Here is a 21,080-nt window from a genome sequence, read left to right as displayed (position 1 = left end):
TGTCGTCATCTGCAGTTTGTTGCACAGTATTTTACAATCCTGAGCTGCAATCTCTGAATCCTAGCTCAGTTGTGGTGAGACTGTGGCGACAGTTTTCCTGTTGAAAACGCCATTGCTGCGACACTGCAAACAGGTGACATGCCATTACGGGTCATATTCCGCCTGATGCCACTCCTGCTTTTCTTCTCCTGCCAGCAGGGCTGGCGCTTCTTTTCCATGTTCCACCAGAGAATAGGTTCAGCGACTGTGAGTTATCAAGCGTGACACTGCCGTAATGGCTCTACGATTGATCGAATCCGACTGCGTAATGCACCTTCTCTCTGAGTTTCCCTTGCCCGATTGTTCTGTCGGATTGTGAGGTGTGAAGGTTCTGTGTGCAATTACGGCGTATGTGGAAAAGCCTGCTGTTCTCACATAGGTGTGTGTGCATTTGTGTATGTGTTGATTAACTGTTTGGAAAGCCAGAGGCACTCAGGTATGTGCTCCTTTATCCTACAGGGGTATTGAATGGGTTAGTCTGACAAGCTTCCTGTCCTTCGCCACCTCTGCTCCAAACAACCTGGGCCTGGTGAGGAATGAGCTGCAGCACACACACCTGCCCACAGGTGAGATCTACATACCTCCTTGTAATGCCTTCACCTGCCAACACGGTGAAAACTATGCATCTTTAAGAGGACACGGCTGCAAACCTCTAATACAAGTCCCTGCCCATAGGTGAGGTATGTTATTATTGTTTCATTCAGCTTACGCTTTTTGCCAGAATGACATGGAATGTTAGGTTTATATGCTAAGCTGCATACAATTACTTGCTCATTCTACAATAACATAATTTTACTTGAGCAGTTTGGAGTAAGTACCGTGCTCAAGGGTACTACAGAGTGAGTGGGATGGAAACCCTGTGGCCTCCAATTGCAAAACTATTGCTTTAACCTCAATGCTGTTGGCTGCTCATATCACATGCATATTCACAATTGATGTCTCTGGGCCTGTAATACTTTCCTTCACGGTGTCCTAGGTTCACCTTGTCCTAAGCAGCATGGTACTGGTCTGCTAATCTTGATTCTGACCCCATCTTAGCTGCGGGGTAATTCTCCCCTTTGTCTCTTATGTCGTGGTCATTGAATTCAGTCTTCTAGGCTATTAGGATATCCCTGTAGGTCCCCGCAATCCACAGAAATTTTCCATTTTCCCACTTTTCTCTAGTTTCACATGCTCCAGAGTTAGTTGAGACCTAAGCCAGCTCCTTGTTTTTTTTTTTTTATTTTTTAAAATGTGCTTAAATGCATTGATAGCACGAATCTGATGAACAGATGTAAATGAAATTCACACTAATGGTTGCCTGCCTTCAGTTGAGAGATTTAAATGAGGACAGTGCTTGTGGAAAGGTTGGCGGAGCTGGAGATGAGAGAAGGCCTCATCATCTGTCAGGTAGTTCACATCAGGACAGTGTGAGAAAAAGAGAGGAGATAAAACTCAGACTTACACATGGTTATCTGTGGCACTTGTCCAGGGACAGTAGGCAGTCGGCAACAGAAGTATCAATGACAAAGACGGATTGCGTATTTATGGAAAAACAGTGCTGATGTTGGCTGTGCCATGTGCCACCCATCCCCATGCATGCACAAACACACACACAACACACACAACCTGATGGCAATTCTGGTAATGAGCCATATCAGTGCAGCACTGATACAATTACAGGTCGTGGTTCCTTGGTCATTACTTGCCAAATGTCCACCATCTCCAGTCAAAGTTTTCAGCTACATCTGTCTGAAATTTGGGGTTTAGGATAATATTGTGTTTGAAGCATTTTAAAACTACTGCAGTTACCTCCTGCAAAATGGTAGCTGTTTCGGTGTACCGTTTGGCCAATTTTAAGCTTTAGAGAAATGCTCTCAGACCTGCAACATTGCAGTTAGTTGGAATTAGGCTGTATAACTCCACCAGCCACTTTCAGTGCTGCTGGATGGAAATAACCATCCTATACCCACAACAATAGATCATGTCACACAACTTTTTTTTTAGGCTTCACACCAGCCTTCACAGGGGAATGAGTCATACCGAAAGAGCTTTAGAACAGACAAAGGAGTACATGTTACATAGGACCTTGGTATCCCTCGGATGAAAGTAGATTGTGCATGTTTGCGTGTGAGAAAGTGTGAAAGCGTGAGGAAGGTTTATAACCATCAGCTTTTTCATAATTTATTTTTAACCCAGTGCTTTCATTTAGGTTATGCCATCTCTGCTCATTATTATTTTTGTAAGTGTAGTTTAAAAACATAAGAAAACAGGAAAAGCTGGAGGTGCAACGGTGTGCTCCCATTAGCTTAGAAAAGAGCTTAACGCTTTGTGACCGCAGGCCCCGGCTATGGAAAAACATTAAAGAGAATCTGTAATCGACCAGTCGCCTTGGTCAAATCAAAGGCAACAGCAGAGTGATCAGCCGACGCACGGAGCAATCAGACAGTGGGACCCCGGGACAGTGATGGATAATGGCCTTTAAAACAAGATTAATGACACTGCACTTGATACTCCTTTTCTGAGAAACAATGTTTGTGTGTGTGTGTATGTCAGCATACTTCTCTTTCCAGGATTGAAAAGACAACCCACCATAAGTCCTTCAGTTAAGTGCTACAGTATTAATCTGCAAACACTGAGACTGTGCAGACATTGCAGTGACAATTTGCGTGCTTGTCCATGCTCGAGGGAGAGTTGAGTAAAGCTCTAAAGAAGTGGACCTAGCTGGCCCCTGTCATTGGAGATTCTGATCATGGTGGCTTCTTGACTGTGCAGATCACCATCGGGGAAGGTCAATCTGGGTCCTACAATCAGAGGTCACTGGCGGCATCCAGCCAGGAAATACACGGCTGATGAGCCGGCAGGCAGTCTGAATCGGAGCCGTCTACATTCAGCATCACATAATGTGTGACTTCGGAAACAGTACTGCTGTCGTTTGTCCTCTTTGCCCTTTGACCCCATTGCTGCCTTTAGACAGGCTGCTCTGGGAGTCATTTTCAGGGAATTTGTGTATATACTTTTGTGTGCTTATCAGCTGCTTCTCGCCTCCACGTTCCTCCCCAAAGGATACCAGTTCGGTACCAGAATAGAAAACGCGTAGGCCGATGTGGTGAGGAGGGTTTACTTTTAAGCAGTTGTATCCTGGAATTAGGAGTCTAGGTCCAAAAGAAACAATTTTATGTGCTAATATTTATTTTTTCAATTTTCTACATTCTGCAAGCTGCTTATAAAACTGTTTCTTCTGATTGTTGAATCAGATTTATGTTATAATTAACATTACGATTTTTCACGTCGTAATTTCAAGGTTTGACAGTTTAATAGTACGGTAAATAAACATGTTAATTAATCCACTCATTTGCCAAAATGGTGTTCAAATGAAGTTCTAATGCACCTGGTCCTTTGGATGCGGAGATCCTTGCAAAAGTCTGATGTGAAATGTAGCGTTGCGGTTTCTAGGAGACACACATGTGGTTTTATGTCATAGACGGTCTTATAGTGTTAGAATGTGTGAAGAGTGTGACCCTAAAGAACTTGTACCTTGTTGTAAAAGTTTCCGGCGAGCTCTTATTTCTGGCATGCTGTCTGTTATTGCCTGTCATGCTGCCAGCAGATGAGAGGGGAGGACACGAGCGGTTGACGGGAGACAGCAGGGGAATCCGATGGCGAGATGGCTAGATGAAGAAGTGCAGTGCAGCTGAAAGTTTATTCAAACCACATAGAGAGGCTCCAGTTTTTCATCACTGAGTATTTCTCCAGATGGCCTGAATTGCTGAACTGAGGCCGGACAGGTGGTGGACATCTCCCTGGCCAGCACTGCCTGCCCCGTCTTAATCCTCCATTTTTCAGTGTTGTCCTTCATGCTACTAATTTCCTGCGCCATGTGTCCTTATGTCCCCTCTCAGGCCGGACCTTCGCGTTCCGAGGAGAGCGAGGCAATGATGAACCAGCTATAGAGATGATTAAAGTGTCACATTTGAAGTGGGTGTCTGAGCTGGTAAAAACAACACATACTCACACACAAAAGCAGTCCCTTTCTCTACAGCAGCATACATTTATTAAGTCAGTATATGACTTTTTTCTGTTCTTTAGCAACATTTTAATTTCACATTTGATCATAAATGCTTCATAAACTTTGAGTACCATTTCAAATGGCTTGAAAAGCATTTACAAGCAAATGCTGAAATGTTAGCGCTCTGTATTTATTTAGTGTTCAGGGTTCTGTCTCGGTCTCTTCTTCAAGTGTCCAGTAAAGAGAATGAAGCGCAGAAGCTGAGGCAATCTGTCTCTGCTGTCAGCTCCTGAAAAGGGCTTAATGAGGCCTCTGCATTGGAGGGAGAAAAGAGATGTCAGCCCATTCATTCTCATCCCCACTCCTCTGGTCCCTGTGGCTCTAGGAAAAGTTGTTCCCCTCATTTTAGGCTGCAGCTCAAGTTCAGGCCTGGTTTTCAATCTAAAACTTAGTGTAGCTTCACAGTTGACGTTATCAAAAGCAATGGACCCCTCAGATGAATCTTACAGATTCACAGTGTGAGCAGAGAAATGATGATGATAAGGCTGATAATAACTTTGATGTATAGCAGTTAAATATTATTTGATTATTTATTTACTTAATTACTTATTCTATTTAAATGTTGTAGAAGAACTGAAGTGTTTTGGCAGGATGCAACCTGTTATGTTGCTTTGGATGTTTGAGGATGCAATCGCTGACACTCTACAGGCAGTACCTGGTGGTGGTGTTCAAGGATAAGCCGCTGGAGCTGTGGGACGTGAGGACGGGGACCCTGCTGAGGGAGATGGCCAAAAACTTCCCCACAGTTACAGCACTGGTAACACACACTTTATGAAGAAATGACTTCTAACCACAATCAAACAAAATTTGAAACATATGAAAGCTGAAATACAAACTTTTTTTTTTTTTTTTAAAAAAAAAAAAAAAAAAAAAATCATGTATTTTGAAACTTCCAGCAAGATTTGTTTGTTTTTTTTTTTGTTATTTTTTTTATTCTACTGAACAAAATGAGGAAAATCTGTACATAAAAACATATAGGGAAAATTTTTCCTTTTTCTTGTATTTCGATATCAGAACATCTCTCACACATGCAGCCACACTTCTGTACAAGTGCTGCGTCCTGTGACACACATACTCATGCTCTGAGTCCCTTTTCTTATCTGCCAACCACAAACCGCATCTTTGACACATGCACTCTCAGTTGGTTCTGTTCTCTCACTTTCCATCCGCTCTAATAAGCGTTTCTTTATGTCATCTCCCTTCGCGCTCCCAGAAAGCTGGCATATTCATTACCCTGAAGAACAACCGTAAAAAGAGACGAGCTCTGAGGTTTATTGCTTTGCTGTGAACTTTGTGATGATGCCAGTGAAAGGCTGCAAATAATATCAGCAATAGTTTCCATAATGCAGGCTTTCTTGATGCTGTTATTCCAAGCTGATTTCCATATTGATTGTTCTGTCAAGGTAAATGGTTTCTGACCTCAGTCTTTAACGATTGGGTGCAAATTATGTATCCCAAATGTCTTAACAGTGTTGTTATCCACTGAAAGTCATGACTAAATGCTTATGTGGAAAATAACCAGCACAAACAATCATACTAATCTCGATCAGGGATGCAAACTGGAGCTTTGTTTTCTCCATTAAGTTCCATTATCATATTCAGGTTAGGCTGCGTATATCTGACAATTCATGTTTGTGTGTGTGTGTGTGTGTGTGTGTGTGTGTGTGTGTGTGTGTGTGTGTGTGTGTGTTTGCTTGCACATCTTTGGTAAGTAAGTATTTGTTTGACTCATTTAAGAGTGTATTCTGGTTTTGTAAAACTTTCTTGCTTGTGTGTGGATGTGTGTTCCCATGGGTGTGGGTGTAGGTATGTATATCAAAAAAAAAAACAAGGCTGCATGCATCTCCGCAGGAGTGGTCCCCCTCCCACAATCTGAAGAGTCTAAAGAAGAAGCAGCTGGCTGCTCGAGAGGCCATGGCCCGCCAGACGGTGTCAGACACAGAACAGACCAGTGTGGACTCTTCAGTCATAAGGTCAGGGTCAACCATCAAGAATAAGCTGTTAGACTGGCTTTGAGCGCTCTTGGAGATCACGCATCGGTGATGCTTCTACATAATGTGGAACTGATTGTATTTTGAATTTTGCTGCACTACTTGAGAAGGATGTAGGTTGTGATAAATGTGTTGTATCCCTGTAACAAGCCTGCAATTGTTAGTACTACCAAGGAACAACTGCTACCAGTTTTTAGGAATATTGGTTTTTGCCACCCTGTGGTGGAGGTTTAACCCTTCCCCATTCCTTAGCTTGCTGCAGGATGCAGAAAGCAAAGCAGAGCTGAACCAGGGTATTTCGGCACGGGAGCATTTTGTGTTCACCGATACAGACGGACAGGTCTACCACATTACTGTGGAGGGGAACACGGTCAAGGATGGAGCACGCATCCCACCTGACGTAAGTCCCTAACTGTGTGGAGGGCACTAGTCCTCTCTTTCTGTTTTTCTCTCTGTGTACTTCAAATTCAGATTTTCATACAAACTTGAAGCAGAAGAGTGATCCAACATGGAGTGTGGTTGGCCCAGTTTCAGGGTTGTCTTGAGCATTCCAGGGCTATCACTGTAAAACATCTACATAAACCCCTATCAACTCATGACAGTATAAAACACATTTACATACTTAATGCTCCCAGATAATTCCCACTTTTAATTGATGAGTTCTCCACAGGATGAGCAAAAAAATCAAGCAGGAACCCACGGAGCATATTGAGTTTATTGTGAAAAACTTTCTTAAAACTGTGCACAGCTACTAAAATCTACATATATATCCAAAAAAACCATAAGCTAAACTTTTCCTATTAAATGCTCTGCTGTGTCTGTAGTCATTCAGTTAAGTAACACACCCCATATCCGACAGAAACGCTTGTGGAATTCCCTACACTCCCATAATGACCCACTCTTTTAAAGCAACACTTACATACTTATCATACCAACAGATGAGAGATCTGGATGAAAATATGCCAATTACAGTATTATTATTGTGTTATTTGACTGTAATTCTATCCGTATTGTAGCAATAAAAGCCTGCACTGGCAATGTCAACAAAGCAATTAAAATGTGAATCCATGTGTTATTAAACTGTTTTTCTTACATTAGTGTCACAGCAATCCAGTATTACAGTTAAATTTTGGGGGGCATTTTTGGATAGACTGAGAATGCATTATTATTTTTCCACATTTAAAACAATGGGAAATAGTGTTTCGTTATCTTAAATTTTGATATCCATACCGTTTTCAGGAACAAATTCATTTCCTAAATTGAAAGATGCCTCTACTGTTTACACTTCCTAAAATCAATTTGTCTTGTCAGAGTTGTCCCTCTCTCATTTTCCTTCCCACTTCCCATTGTTCATATTGACAGTGTGTGTGGGTGTTTTGTGTCTGAGGGCTCAGATGAAATACAAACTGAACCAGGGGCCTCTGCCAAGCATGCAAAACCTCCGTGGCTGCATTCAAATTGGGCATCCAACCATTTCTATCGCCTGGCACCTCATTCCCCTTCTGCTGCCTGCTCTCTGCAGCAGTGTCATCAAACCTCACATCTCATTCCTGCTTAATTACATTTTCTCAGGGTGGTTGGGGGGTTACATTGCTAGACAGTGACAACAAACTGCTTCAGATGAGTTTAATAATCTTGCTAAAGTGGCAGGTGGCTAGATGAAGAGACGAGAGGTGCAGAAAGGGTTCCCTTTGTCAAGTGTGACAGAATGCATCTCGTTTATTGTACTTAGGTTTCATCAGTTTGGGAATGGGAGTGAAGGACACAGCTCTATGGCCATTATGATCATTTCATTGCAACTTACCATCTCCTCCTTCTGGGATAGCTGGACTCTTACTTGATTATATTAGGTCTGCTCTGTTTCTGATTAGTACCATTACACTGTTCATTATCATCAACCCTCCCATAGACATTCATTTTGTACATTTCTTTATCGCTTTCCCTCTCGTCTTTTTTATTCTTAATTGAATTTAGTTTGCTTAGTTGGAATTGCAAAGGTCTATTGATATTCCTGGTGTTCCATTTTCCACCAAAGGTTTATTATAATTCAAAAATAATTTTAATTAATTTTGTTTGTGATGCAGTTTCAGTGATGCAGTGGAATTGATAAGTGTCACAAATGAAAGGTTATAAGTCTGCTGTTATTGTTTCCTTACACAATGTAAAGATGGCATTTTCAAAAGAACCATTTTTGTTTTTAGTGTTAGAGGTGCTACACTAACATTGCATTCTAAGAAAATGTGATGACTTTCTGCTTTTTCATATGCAGTTCTCCTCGTGTCAGGCCTATAAATAGGTGGAATAGACTGAACATTTGTACACCTTCCACTAAAGCACAAGCACAACTATTGAATTTCAGTTCACATATCCTTTCGTATCCTGACAGGGCCAACCAACCAGAAAGAGAACAGGAAATCAAATAAGAAAGCCAATGATTTTGTGTAATTTGGACTGCTTCCTTCCCCACTCTCACTCTAAGAAAGCGTTCCTTTCTTGAAGACTGGAAACTATTTCTCTAAATCCAAAAACACTCTTATAATTGGCATGTTGTTTTTAGTGGCTTTAGGAAACAAGGAAATTTACCACAGAATTAACAGCTTACAAACCTGAACATAAAGCAAGCCTGGACATTTGACTTTATGTCTATAACAATGCACATGTGGTTTTTCTTATCCCATGGGTCAAATTATGTGTGAAGTATAGGTTATAGTCAGTTTAACAGAAAATCTAAATTAATCTTTGCAGTTGAATACTGTTGTGTTTTAATAAATATTGGTGAATTTTTTGTGCCTCAGGGAAGTATGGGTAGCATTGCTTGCATCGCCTGGAAGGGTGACACTTTGGTCCTGGGAGACGTGGATGGGAACCTCAATTTCTGGGACCTGAAGGCCCGCCTCTCCAGGTATGCTTGTGTGTAGCCAGGCACTACTTGTGTGTGTGCGTGTCCCTCCCTCACTGATATTTTTTGCATTCCTCCCTCCTCAGGGGTGTGCCCACACACCGAGGTTGGATAAAGAAGATCCGCTTTGCTCCAGGCAAGGGCAACCAGAAGCTGCTGGTTATGTACGCAGATGGGGCTGAGGTGTGGGACACCAAAGAGGTGAGACTTTCGAGGGGAGGAGAACCGCACAGCAAAACCTGACAGAAGTGGTGGTTAAGGTTATGCCTGGTAAAGTGCTGTGCTCAGTAAACATGGGCTTAAATCTTATCCTACTTTTGTTGGTCAGCTGCTGCAGTACCCTTGAGCAGGGTTCTTACAGAGGAATAAAAATTTAGAACTTAATTGTCTTATTTCATAAAGCACAGAAAACTCCAACCATAACATGCAGCCTGTCTCAAAAAAGATGGTGTTAATAAAGAAATTAGCTGTTCCTAGAGGCCATGGCATTCATCGGCTGTTTTATATAATCTCTGGACAAATGAATAATTTCAATAAACCACAGTATTATTATAAAAAATGGCAGCTGGCAGTTTTGTCAGATGCTGATTCATACCTGTCCACTTAAATTTTCTGACATTATGGTTCTGAATATATTCTCAGACAACATTTGAGCCAGACACTGACATACCCATCTGTTAAACAGTAACATGGCATTTGCACAGCATGTTCATTCTTTAATTTTAATATTTACAACTACTTTTGCCAGTATCCTGTTTACCTGCAGGCAAAATGCATTATTCCACTTGTAATGGTTGTTTGTTTGAATTAACATCCTTTTGAACAGTCTGTTTTTTTCAATGTACCATTAACTCTCAAGGTCTAAGTGGTTAACTAAGGGAATAACAAAAATTAGAGTAAGAAACATCAGTAAATATTTCTCACACTTTATTTCTGTTTTATTTTTTTTGCACAGACCATGTAGTTCACAGGCACATTCACATGTATGTGTAAAACACAGAACAAAAGATGCTCTGAAAAATTTAATTTGATATTCCCTAGACATAATACTACTAAATCTGAGTTACTTTCATTGTAGTATAAGCATGCACAACATCCTCCATGAAAATCTCAAGCAAGTCAAAATGTTTGTAAAAGTCATGTACCAATGTATGGTATATTGTACATGAACAGCCAAAAAAGGTGGTATTTATATTTTCCTCCTTATTTTAGGTGTTCTTTTCCTTTTAAAATGTCACAGAAGCTTGGTAAACAGTCTGATGTAAATGTAGCTTTGGCACCCTAAACACACAGGTATCTCCCCAGGGATTCTCAACATTGGCTTTGAGGGTATTGCTCTTTCCCTGCTTGCACTAGGTCTATCTCTCTGGCAAATGGTGCGATATCAAAAGAATGACAGGCTCTTTGGAGTGAAGGAGGTGTCTGCATTGGCTCTGAAACACACCAGTTCTTCTTTGACAGCTATGTTTCAAAGTCTCAGGTGAAATAGTGGGTTTTAAGAACTGCGAAGTGCCCTTTGAAAATATCAGACCTCGTTGTCGATACTTCTGAATTTTCACGGCCATTGCTGCTGCCCTAGCTGCAGAAGGAAGTGCATGTAACCGAGCCTAGGATGTTGGGTGTTGAGTAAAAAAAGCAAAACGATTTCAGTGCAGCCATTTGCAGTTGCAGGGCTTTATCATTTGCAGCCACACAGAAACAATAAATGTCAAACGGTAACGATTGTAGCTATTTAGAACAAATGGCCTTTATGTCCTCTGCGAGTATATATGATAAACCATTGTAGTCAGATATCATAGGGTACACTTGTCTTAATTTCTTGTTGGTGTCTAAAGAAGGGTTCATCTTGTGTGATGTAGAGCACTGCTAAAGTAGACATTATCATGTTGCCACACCTGCTCCCCTCGTGCAAACCAGATCCAGATGGTCAGCAGCCTCAGGGTGGGGCGCAATGTGAACCACCGCATCCTGGACATCGACTGGTGCACCTCAGACAAGGTGGTCTTGGCATCGGATGATGGGTGCATCCGGGTGCTGGAGATGGCCATGAAATCTGCAAGTTACAGAATGGATGAACAGGACCTTACTGGTGAGGGGGCAAGGAGAGGAATGAAACAAAATGACGTGACTGGATAGGAGAACACACAAAGCAAAATAATATTTAATGTAATACGTTTGTTATTGCTCTCTGCTAGTGCTCAGGGCCTTATTATTGAACACTAGAGAGTTTTAAAGAACATGTGGAGGGTGCAAACCCTGTCAGTTCCCTCCTGTTTTCTGGCATGACAGTACTGAATATTCAAATAGTAACACTGATGCCAAAACCAAATTCAAAATAATCTGAATCCTGCCCCCTCCCTCTATCTTGTAGATCCTGTGTGGTGTCCATACCTGCTGCCACCCCGTGCTGCCCTCACCCTGAAAGCCTTCCTTCTGCTGCAGCCCTGGTCTGGTTCCTTCACCATGGACATCACTCAGGTGTAGGTACCCTGCTGCACACCACCCATACTCTGCTAGAGACCCCTTTTGTCATTCAGGAAGAAGAGCCATACGCATCTCCAGTGTGATTCACCTGGAGCACTCCGAGATAGACAGCAGCAGTAATTCCCAACTGTGGTTCTTCAGAGCAAGGTTAGAGATCTGTGATGTGGGATGTTTGAAATTAATTGAAGCCTGGACAGACCTGGATGCTCGAGTAAATCTACATCTGGTGATTGGATAGGATACATGGAGACTGTCTGTGCCTCAATTTCAACCTCATAACTGCTCATTTTCCCTCCTCTATTTAGAGACTACACAGAAAAAGAAGAAATTAAGGGGCTGATCCAGGAACAGCTGAATTCCCTTTCCAAGTGAGTCGTTCTCGGCAGATGGCATGCTCGGAGAAGGCCATGGGGCAGTCCTGAAAGAATCGGATAGTGTGGAGAGGATGTAAAAGAAAAGAAACTAGACATTTCAAATCCACCTCTGTTTGTTCTCCCTCCACACTTTTGCTGGGATTGTGAGTCAGTTCCTGTCTTTGGAAGGGAACACTGTTTGGATAACACTTAGAATTTTTTTTTAATGTTTTGTACTGTATTATATTTTTTGCATATGTGCAGAAACCAAAAAAAAAAAAAAAAAAATCAACAAGCCATCAGCTGCTACTAATCTTGTTTTCATTCCAGTTGACGAAATGGCTTCCCTTAAGTTGCATTTTCTTTAATGGCAGGAATCTATTGTTTTGCCTACAGCATTGCCCTCATTTAACAGATAGGAAAAAAAATCTATTTTCTTTCTCCTGCCTTCCTATTCCTTTAATGAGTAATTTAAAGTATGTTTTGTTTTTTAATCTGTGTTCAGTGATATCAAAAGTGTTCTTCTGGACCCTGAGCTGAATCTGCTACAGAGATGCCTGTTCGTGACCCGGTGAGTCCCCATTAGTCCTCGTAAATTCCCGTGGCCTCCTGTGTAGGTATGTTGTGTGGTTGTTGTCATTTTGCCAGCAATATGGAGGAAGGAAGGACTGCACTTTACTACCATCCATCTGGTCCAAAATGTGAAAATGCTATCTTTTATCGAGCATCTGAGATAGACAGCCTTGGCTACTGGGGCGTTTTATCTACCCATCCCAAAACTCCCAGCACATCTTTTGGGCAGCAGTTTTAAGACTGCTTTTTGACCTTGATGTTAATGGAAGCTTCCTCCATACATTTTCTCATTTCAAAAGACTTCTTATCGCTCCCCGTTCTCCAAGTTAGGTCTTACCCAGGGAAAGAGGACAAACCTCTAAACTGGACCCTGGCGACAAGAGTTTATTTATCTTCCATTTGCCAGATGCTCTTATCCACACACACACACTCAGCACAAAACACAAAAGCATCTTATTCAGGATGGTACAAAAAAGCTTTTGACTAATGTGGCCACTGTGGGCAGGACTTTGGCACTCTACCAGGAGTCTGGCAATGAAGAAATTCTATTATAAACATGTAGACACAAAACAGGGACTGGTCGTGAAATAGAAACGAAAAACAGAATGACTAAGAGGAATCGAATGCACAGAACTTTTCTCTCACTCATCCCAGATGAAAACTAAAGGTACATTACTGTACATTTATTCATGAAAGCAAAAGAATGAAATTGCTGCTGCTGCATAAGTTAATTTTGAAGAAAAAAAAAGCAAAGAAAGGGTACAGTCCCAGTTCTCAATTAAAATAAATGTCTTCCATCCTAAAATGACCCCTACTTTCTACCACACTGTAAATGTCTCATCTCTCCTGTTTTAAGTTTAATGTCTTTGTCCCTGATGGAAGGACCTTAAGTCAGTGTATTCCTGTGGTTTCCGACTCACCACAGGCTGTTCGGAGATGAGTCAGACCTTCAGTTCTGGACAGTGGCAGCACACTACCTGCAGTCCTTCTCAGAGGCATGCCAGCTGGGCGTGCCTGTCACCAGTGGCACCCAGGCTGAGGGGATGCCACAGAGCCACCTGGACATCTGCCATGACACACTGTGTGAGAGCACCTATTTCCAGGTGAGGTGTGGCCAGCTCTCCCGCAGAAACATGGTCCAGTAGCAGAATGTGGAAAAACCAACTCGAGATGGGAGTGTAACTGAATACCAGTGGCCATCTGTCATGTCAACATGGGGATTTTCCCTTACATGTTGTCAGGAGACTGTCAAAGTCAGTGTGGGTTTCTTTTTAATCTGACTTTACGGTCAATGCTCTTGACCTTGACCTTGGGTTGTACTTTAATCACCATCTTTATCATCACTTCTTCCTTCAAACCCAGCTGGAAATCGGTCCTTAATGGTCTGGAGCTTCAGCTTGGGTCGAACACATTTGCCACATATAGCGAAGGGCAATAAAACACTGTACTTTGGCAAGCAGTCTGTAAGGATAACACTAATCTTGCCCTGGGCTATCAATCAGAAGATGGGTTAGAGGGAAAGGTGTTTTAGATGCAGGTATTGATCTTTCTGTCGGTGTGAAGTTGGTTGGTGAATTGAGATGACAGTTATGGAATGTTGCCACGGGTGGCTTTGTTGGACACTACGGCGCGGTATTCATGCAAGAGTGCTGCGCAAAAATTTTATGGAGTCCCATATCTTTATTTATTTCATAGTTTTATTCTATCTATATTTCTAGGCTACAGGAAGGGTTAAAGTACTAAACCTTGACACACTGGCTTTGAAATGCTGGAAAGAGCTGCTAGTGCACTGTACCCTTAAATAAGGTGATTTATCTTAGTTGTTCTTGTAATACTCTTGTGACATAAGAAGGTTAAGAATGCATTGCCTGGAAAATTGTAGGAGTTGTAATGTTACTCTCGATAATAAGATTTTGAAGCCCTTTAGTACAGCTGGGTACTGTGTGGTTTTATGAGTTTGGATGCCTATATTTAGTCTAGATACCTTTTATTGAGTTCATTGAGACTAGGGACTGTATCAAGGAGAAAGGAAAATGACACAACTTCTACTTTAAAACAACACTGAGTAACTTTTTCCTAATTTTGGATACTTCTCTAATCTATTACATCATCTCACTGAATTCATTGGTTATTTGAGATCAGCTTAATTTGCATTGCTAATTAATTCAAGATTCAAGATTTTATTTATACACACACTCATTTATACACACATACAACCTGTAGTGAAATGTTAATCTAGTCAACTCTGTAGACTGTGCAGAGACAGTATACTTAAAAGAGAAATATATTTTAAAAAAAAGATGAGAATATAATCAAAGTTTTTAAAAAATGTACAGGGTACTGAATTAAAGCTAAAATTTAAGAAACTGAAATTAAGATTTAGAGAACAAAAAAATGTGCAATTATTGAGAACAAAAAAATGTGCAGTAATTGTCTTCTGATTTGGTTATCACTCTCATGAGAAAGAAATTCTAGGTAATGAGCATAGTATGTAGATTTCCAGCCATCGCCTTTTTCTGCAACATGGGAATAAATGAAGCATGCCCTTGAAGTTAGAGGTAATATTGTTACAGTGTTTTTTATTATTGTAATGGTAAGGCAGATTGGGAGAAATGGTGTGGCCTAAATACTATGTACTACCCAGCATTCATTGGAAGTCGCATTGGAGAAAATAAATTATGATGAAAATGATTATGATAAATTATTTATGGTAAATAAATAAATAAATGGAAATGTACTGGTATTTTTGTGTTCCACACTTTCAATACATTTGATAGCATGATTGACGAACTAGTGCCCTGTCTAGGTTGTACCACATCTCACTTCTTATGATTTTCAATAGACTTTAGACCTTGCAACCTTGCACTGATATTCAACATAATGAAGTAATGAATGAATAAAGATGTGATGCTTTATTCCTACTAATCTAAAACATGCTTTTATACATGCTTAATTCAACTAATTTCTTGTGTCCAAGAATGCAGTACGTAGCAGCATCAAAGAGACATTCACAAAGGCTGTGGTTCTTTTTATCCGGCCCTGGTTGCGAAGCGTGGGTCCATGACCACTGTCCCCCAGAAACACACGTCGACTCTGCTGTCGTGATATTCCCTCACCTCACAGCTCAGGCAGTCTAGCAGATCTAGATCGAGATGACGATTAGTCAGGTTTCCCAAAGGAAAATCTGAGGCCAGATGATACCTTCCTGCACATGTGTGAGGGGACAGGACTTACACAGGAGAGAACAGAACTGCTTCACACATGAGCTGGTAGTTTGCACAGGTGAAAAGGAATTACCAAGAATTTATTAGAGTACACTGCTCCAGTAATAGCTCAGTATAATTGGAAATAACAAATATTTCAAACCAAAAAACGTTTTTTTCTCGTCTCTTCACAGAAACTAAGAATTACAGTGATGTTGATGGTAGTGGCACCATGTATTACAGATTAACATGTGGATATTCAGGTCCTCTATTTGCAAAGACTTCCATACATGCCCGGGCACAGATGGATAATTCGGGTTTTTGGCATTTGTCAATTCCATGAGTTAAAGAAAATTCAGAAATGGTCACCAGTGGTTTTAAAAAATAAATTTTAAGGTAAAGGTACAGATTGCTTTTAAAATAGATTTTCAAGGTAAACTTAGTACTTATGATGTTCGTTTTGATTGGGAGACACGCACTTTTCATCATAATGTTTGTTACAGCTTTGTGGCTTTCATCTCATTTTTATCATTTCAGCCATGCCAGGCCTTGAGCTAGGAATATTTTCTATGCACTTTCTTAAAAATCATACATTGGGCGAGAGAAATTTTCCGTGTCAGTCAAACATAAACTCAAGCACGGAAACCTGATGCAGATAAAGAACTGCAAAGAAATGGGTTTATTTTGTTCAAACTGAATTTGTGCCCGACAGACAATTTTTGTGCTGGCACATTTCTTTATCTAATACCTCTATACTGATTGATTGAAATTTTAGTATTTGTACACAAATTTCTGAAATTCTGTGGAAATTTATTTTTTACTATTCCTCGTCCTTTCAGCACTGAAAAGTTCTAATTTATAATTCAGTTCTGGTAGTGCTGCTAATAAGGGACTTTGGTACCTTAAATGTACAGTACTGAGCGTTAACTGTAACTTAACAGTAAATTCATCAGCAAGACAGTATGTGACTGCAACTTTAGGTTTAATTATTTAGGATTTATCAAAGATATCTGCTACCTGTGTGCTGCCGGAGGAAGAGCTTTGTGTGCGATACCTTTGCTGTTTTTGCTTTCAAGCTGATTTCTCCATGGATCATTTTTCACACTTTTACATAATTAGTCATTTTGCATTTTGAAAAGTGACTTCTGCTCATGTTGTTATTCTTTAATTGATGTTTCCCACCAGTTTTATCAACACCACTTTCAGGAAACACTGCATTGTTTTTTCTTTGTTGATTATATGTAATCTCAGCTGGTGGCAGGAAAATGTTCCCAAGCAGTGGTTGAACAACCTGTTAAAACTTTGTTTTGGTGTAATCTTTATTATTTCTAACTCTTGCTTACATTTTGTCAGTGTTCATGTATTTTATTGACTTCATAGTTTGTGCTCTATCCCTTATTAGCTCTATTTTCATAGCAGAAATGTGGTCAACATCTGTTAGCATTCCATCTGTTTTTCTTGAACTGACACTCACAGTTGAATCACTGCACAAAAAAAGCATTAAATTCGGCACTGGACTGTGTGTTTAAGACCTGTTGCAGAGTAAGAGTCGGTACCATTTTATTGTTAGTGGGATTTGAGCTGAACAAGTAATGTGTGGCTTTACTACTTATTTCAGTCACTGACTCATTTGCTGGTTTTCTCCTTTATTTTTTTCCATTATGCTTTCCCTTACCATATGACAGAAATTTCAGCTGGAGCGAGTTCACCTACAGGAAATGAAAAGATCCAGCTATGAGCACACCAAGAAATGTGCTGACCAGCTCCTCCTGTTGGGACAGGTGAGTCATTGCAAAGGTGATACTGTCTTGTGATATTATAAAGAGCTTAGTTTTTCTGTCCACCAACAGCTGTCACCAGCAGAATAAACACCAGTAGCAGCTGGACTGTTGATCCTAGAAATGGTGCCAGATGACTTCCATCGCTCCTCTGGATCCCTGTCTGCGAGCACACATAGGCATCCTGCTTTGCTCATCCACGACTCTGCTCAAATTAAGCTCTGGCAGGATAGGATGCAAGATAATTAAAATGCTGCAGATTAACACCTGCTGACATTTTGCAGGAACTCTCCTCTTGACATTAGTACAGAATTCAAATACTTTTCCAATTAAGATTTCTTCTTTTTTGGGTTAGGGTTAGTAACCTAGTTATCATGCTATACTGCTATGGTGCAGTACCACTGTTAGTGCTGTTTATTTTGATTGCCAAAGGTTGTGTGAGGCAGCGAGGCTGGTTGTAATCATGTCTGAGCTTTCTAGCTGGTTCCAAATTGATGTTTTTTGAATGCTTTTGAAAGGAGCTCTGAGGCTCACTGGGGATATGGTCTTTGACTTGTGCTCTGCTGAGGTTTGCACTCCCTTCCTTGTAAGTTGCAGACAGCTGTGGGCGGAACTGTAATGAGCCCGGTCCTTCTCTCATATCTTAGACATCCTCCCCGGCTTTTCCAGGTGCCTGGTGGCCTTATCAAAATTCTTTGTTACTGCCGCAGAACCCAACCTGCTGTCTAATGCTGGCTGGGAGAAGCACTGGGTTTTTAGAACCATTTGCTGTACCTCATTGAGCCTGGAAGTCCAAATCAAGCATAAACCGAGGTCCTGGCAGTTCTTGGATCTTAAAAAGTGTGACAGTTTTGTATGTAGACTACACCACAACCATGGATTTGCATCCACTGCTGAAGGGACGAAGTCAGACGCACGTGCTCATGTAGCGCTCAATCCACTCTTTCTTTCTTTCGCAGCAGAATTTGTGACTTTATAGATTAAGATTAGACTGTTAAAATTAAGCATTATGGAGTGTATAACCAGAGTAGTCGCATGCTTTGTGCATTAGGCGAGTTTGTTGTTTGTACAGTAAATCCTTTTTATGGATTCATTATTAAAATATGGAGAAAAATTTAAGGTTTTAGTTATACTATGTAGCAGAATGACCCTGTCATCTTGTAGTAATGAAGGTAAGGTGTTAAATCATGTCCATCAGTGGGAGCTGGCGACCTGCTGTGAAAGGGTTGCCTCTGCTGTGTGTAGAGGGTTCGATAAACGACCGTGGTGTCCTCGTCCGTCATTAAGTGTAATCAAAGCACTGGCCCCCTCACTTTGTTCATTATTTCTTCTGTGCTTCTCTGTAATCTTGGTAGCCCATCGCTGTGCCTTTATGGTATTGCATGGAAGGGTGGAGAAAATAGGAAGGAAAATATTAAAAGGAGCTGAAACATCACTATAAATTACTTTTACTGTACATAACCATACTGCTGTTAGGCAGCTCAATTAAAATGTTGAGGATATATTTGCAAGGCATTTTATCAGAGAGAAAGGCAATAGTGGGGAATGGATGGGAAGTATAAGACTTATATATAAGTATAAAGATATAAGAGGAATAAAGCATTCTTCAAATCTGGAAATGATTCAAATAACTTGTTCCTTTGCGATCAAAAAGTCCCAGTGCTGGAAATTGCAGTTAACAATAGCACTGTTTTGGGGGAAAAGTGTCCTAGCTAAATTATTTAATTGACATGCTATGTACTCAAGCATTCCAGTAAACTAAATAGAATTTTTTGTAATTTTAGTGTTACATTCATGTTAATGGATTACTGTTAACAAACTGTTACCAGCAAAGAAGGCCAAAATATTGCCGCCGTTTTTCTTATGATTTCTCACTTTTTTTTTCCTCCACATCAGTCAGAATTCTTATACTATAATTTTATTCTATGCATTTCTGCTTAAATTTTCTTTTAATGGTTCCTGGTGGGGACTAATTGTGTGATCCTCTCTCTTTTCATACCAGACGGACCGGGCAGTGCAGTTGCTGCTGGAGACGAGCGCAGACAACCACAATTATTACTGCGACTCGCTCAAGGCGTGCCTGGTCACTACCATCACGTCCTCTGGACCCTCCCAAAGCACTATCAAGCTAGTTGCCACCAATATGATTGCCAATGGAAAGCTGGCAGGTGTGCCCATTACCCCTCTGCCCTCTTGCTCAAAATCCACCTCCATCCATATGTTCTCCGGGGTAACTTTTGCTGCCACTCCTTTATTCTGTCGTAACAGGGGTCAGTATGTGTGCATTACCAATGCTCCAGTAGAAATATCTTCACTACAACATAATTAGCCAAGATGGTCTACCTGCCCTTTTTTCCATTAGACACAGTCCCTGAGATGAGACTAAATATGTTCCTCCTTTCAGATGATGATACAGGCAATTTAGTTTTATGCCTCGAAAATGCCTTTCTGAAAATGGTACCCACTAGTCCCCACTGTTTGTGGGTAATTATGTCTTCTCTGTTTTACAAATTATCCTGTTTGTCGCTCGCTTTCTCACTACAGAGGGGGTACAGTTGCTCTGTTTGATAGACAAAGCAGCCGATGCCTGCCGCTACCTGCAGACTTACGGGGAATGGAACCGTGCTGCCTGGCTGGCAAAGGTGTGCTCTTTGTGTCTCTTTGAGAAATTAAATAAGATGCTGGTGATTCTACGTATGTTCCTGCTCCCTACCGCTCCTCCATTTCTCTCCCCAAGGTACGTCTGAACTCGGTCGAGGCATCTGATGTGCTGAAGCGCTGGGCAGAGCACTTGTGTTCCCCCCAGGTGAACCAAAAGTCCAAAGCCATCTTAGTACTGCTCTCCCTGGGCTGCTTCCAAAAGGTGGGGGAGATGCTCCACAGGTAAGAGCCTCAATTCTTCCCATCCTCCAATCCCTGCCTATAGCGCCGGCTGCATTTACATAGAAATGACATCAAAGGGCCTCTGAGAATTTATAATGAGCAGAGCTATCGATCCGCTCTCGTCTGGGTCTCTGAAACCCCGCGGTAAGTCTGCAGTGAATGCCAATGCGTTGGGGGGAGGTAAAGTGTGTGGGCGAATTCCTAAATTAGATTTACCCAAGAAGGGGTAAGAATGCTGAACAAGTGGAGCAGTGAGTCCACCATCTACACACTCCACTCAAGTGTGTTTTTTTTTTACTCTGTCCTTGTAGCATGAGGTACTTTGACAGAGCTGCACTCTTCATTGAAGCCTGCTTGAAGTACGGCGTGATGGAGGCCAACGACAGCACCAATATCCTTTCAAAAAGCCGCGGTTCTTACATCGGCATTCAGAGAATAGCATCTGATGGATGGTTACTGTTTGGCTCCCCTCTAGAGCTCACAGAATTCGAGGTAATAGGTTTGTGAGTTAAAAGACCTGACTCATAAAGCATCCTTCATGGATGTACACATAATGGCCTTTCATTTCAGGGTCTCCAATTATTGCAGCTATTTGTGTTCAAGGCTTGGAGCACTGTTACTGGGACAGCTCCCCTGTTTGCATGCATTCAACAGTGAGATGATCTACTAATTGCATAACTATGGTCTCATCTCTCTGCATTAATCTTCGCTGTCTTCCCACGCCCACCACCCACCTTTCTTTACAAATTTTTCTTTTTGGACTTTTAAAGTGCAGTCATTTATATTAATTCAGAGTAATGATGCTTTTGATACATTTTATTAGACTTTC

General features: G+C 41.1%; 1 protein-coding gene across 1 annotated transcript in view; it reads left to right on the top strand.

The window, feature by feature from the left end:
* The window catches only part of wdr11 (WD repeat domain 11), a 50,369-nt gene that overhangs the window by 24,784 nt on the left and 4,505 nt on the right, over positions 1 to 21,080 (top strand). The window contains exons 12-28 of the mRNA XM_018738135.2: positions 499 to 605; positions 3,921 to 3,996; positions 4,736 to 4,844; positions 5,939 to 6,060; positions 6,331 to 6,478; positions 8,874 to 8,980; positions 9,064 to 9,178; positions 10,895 to 11,066; positions 11,349 to 11,457; positions 11,767 to 11,829; positions 12,320 to 12,385; positions 13,313 to 13,490; positions 17,276 to 17,371; positions 19,371 to 19,536; positions 19,913 to 20,010; positions 20,106 to 20,251; positions 20,563 to 20,642. Coding sequence (XP_018593651.1) covers positions 499 to 605; positions 3,921 to 3,996; positions 4,736 to 4,844; positions 5,939 to 6,060; positions 6,331 to 6,478; positions 8,874 to 8,980; positions 9,064 to 9,178; positions 10,895 to 11,066; positions 11,349 to 11,457; positions 11,767 to 11,829; positions 12,320 to 12,385; positions 13,313 to 13,490; positions 17,276 to 17,371; positions 19,371 to 19,536; positions 19,913 to 20,010; positions 20,106 to 20,251; positions 20,563 to 20,642 — 1,958 coding nt within the window. The remainder of the gene's footprint in view (positions 1 to 498; positions 606 to 3,920; positions 3,997 to 4,735; positions 4,845 to 5,938; positions 6,061 to 6,330; positions 6,479 to 8,873; positions 8,981 to 9,063; positions 9,179 to 10,894; positions 11,067 to 11,348; positions 11,458 to 11,766; positions 11,830 to 12,319; positions 12,386 to 13,312; positions 13,491 to 17,275; positions 17,372 to 19,370; positions 19,537 to 19,912; positions 20,011 to 20,105; positions 20,252 to 20,562; positions 20,643 to 21,080) is intronic.

The sequence above is a fragment of the Scleropages formosus genome, chromosome 8, assembly GCF_900964775.1.
Source record: "Scleropages formosus chromosome 8, fSclFor1.1, whole genome shotgun sequence".
Taxonomy (NCBI): domain Eukaryota; kingdom Metazoa; phylum Chordata; class Actinopteri; order Osteoglossiformes; family Osteoglossidae; genus Scleropages; species Scleropages formosus.
This window is presented reverse-complemented; position numbering and strand designations above follow the sequence as displayed.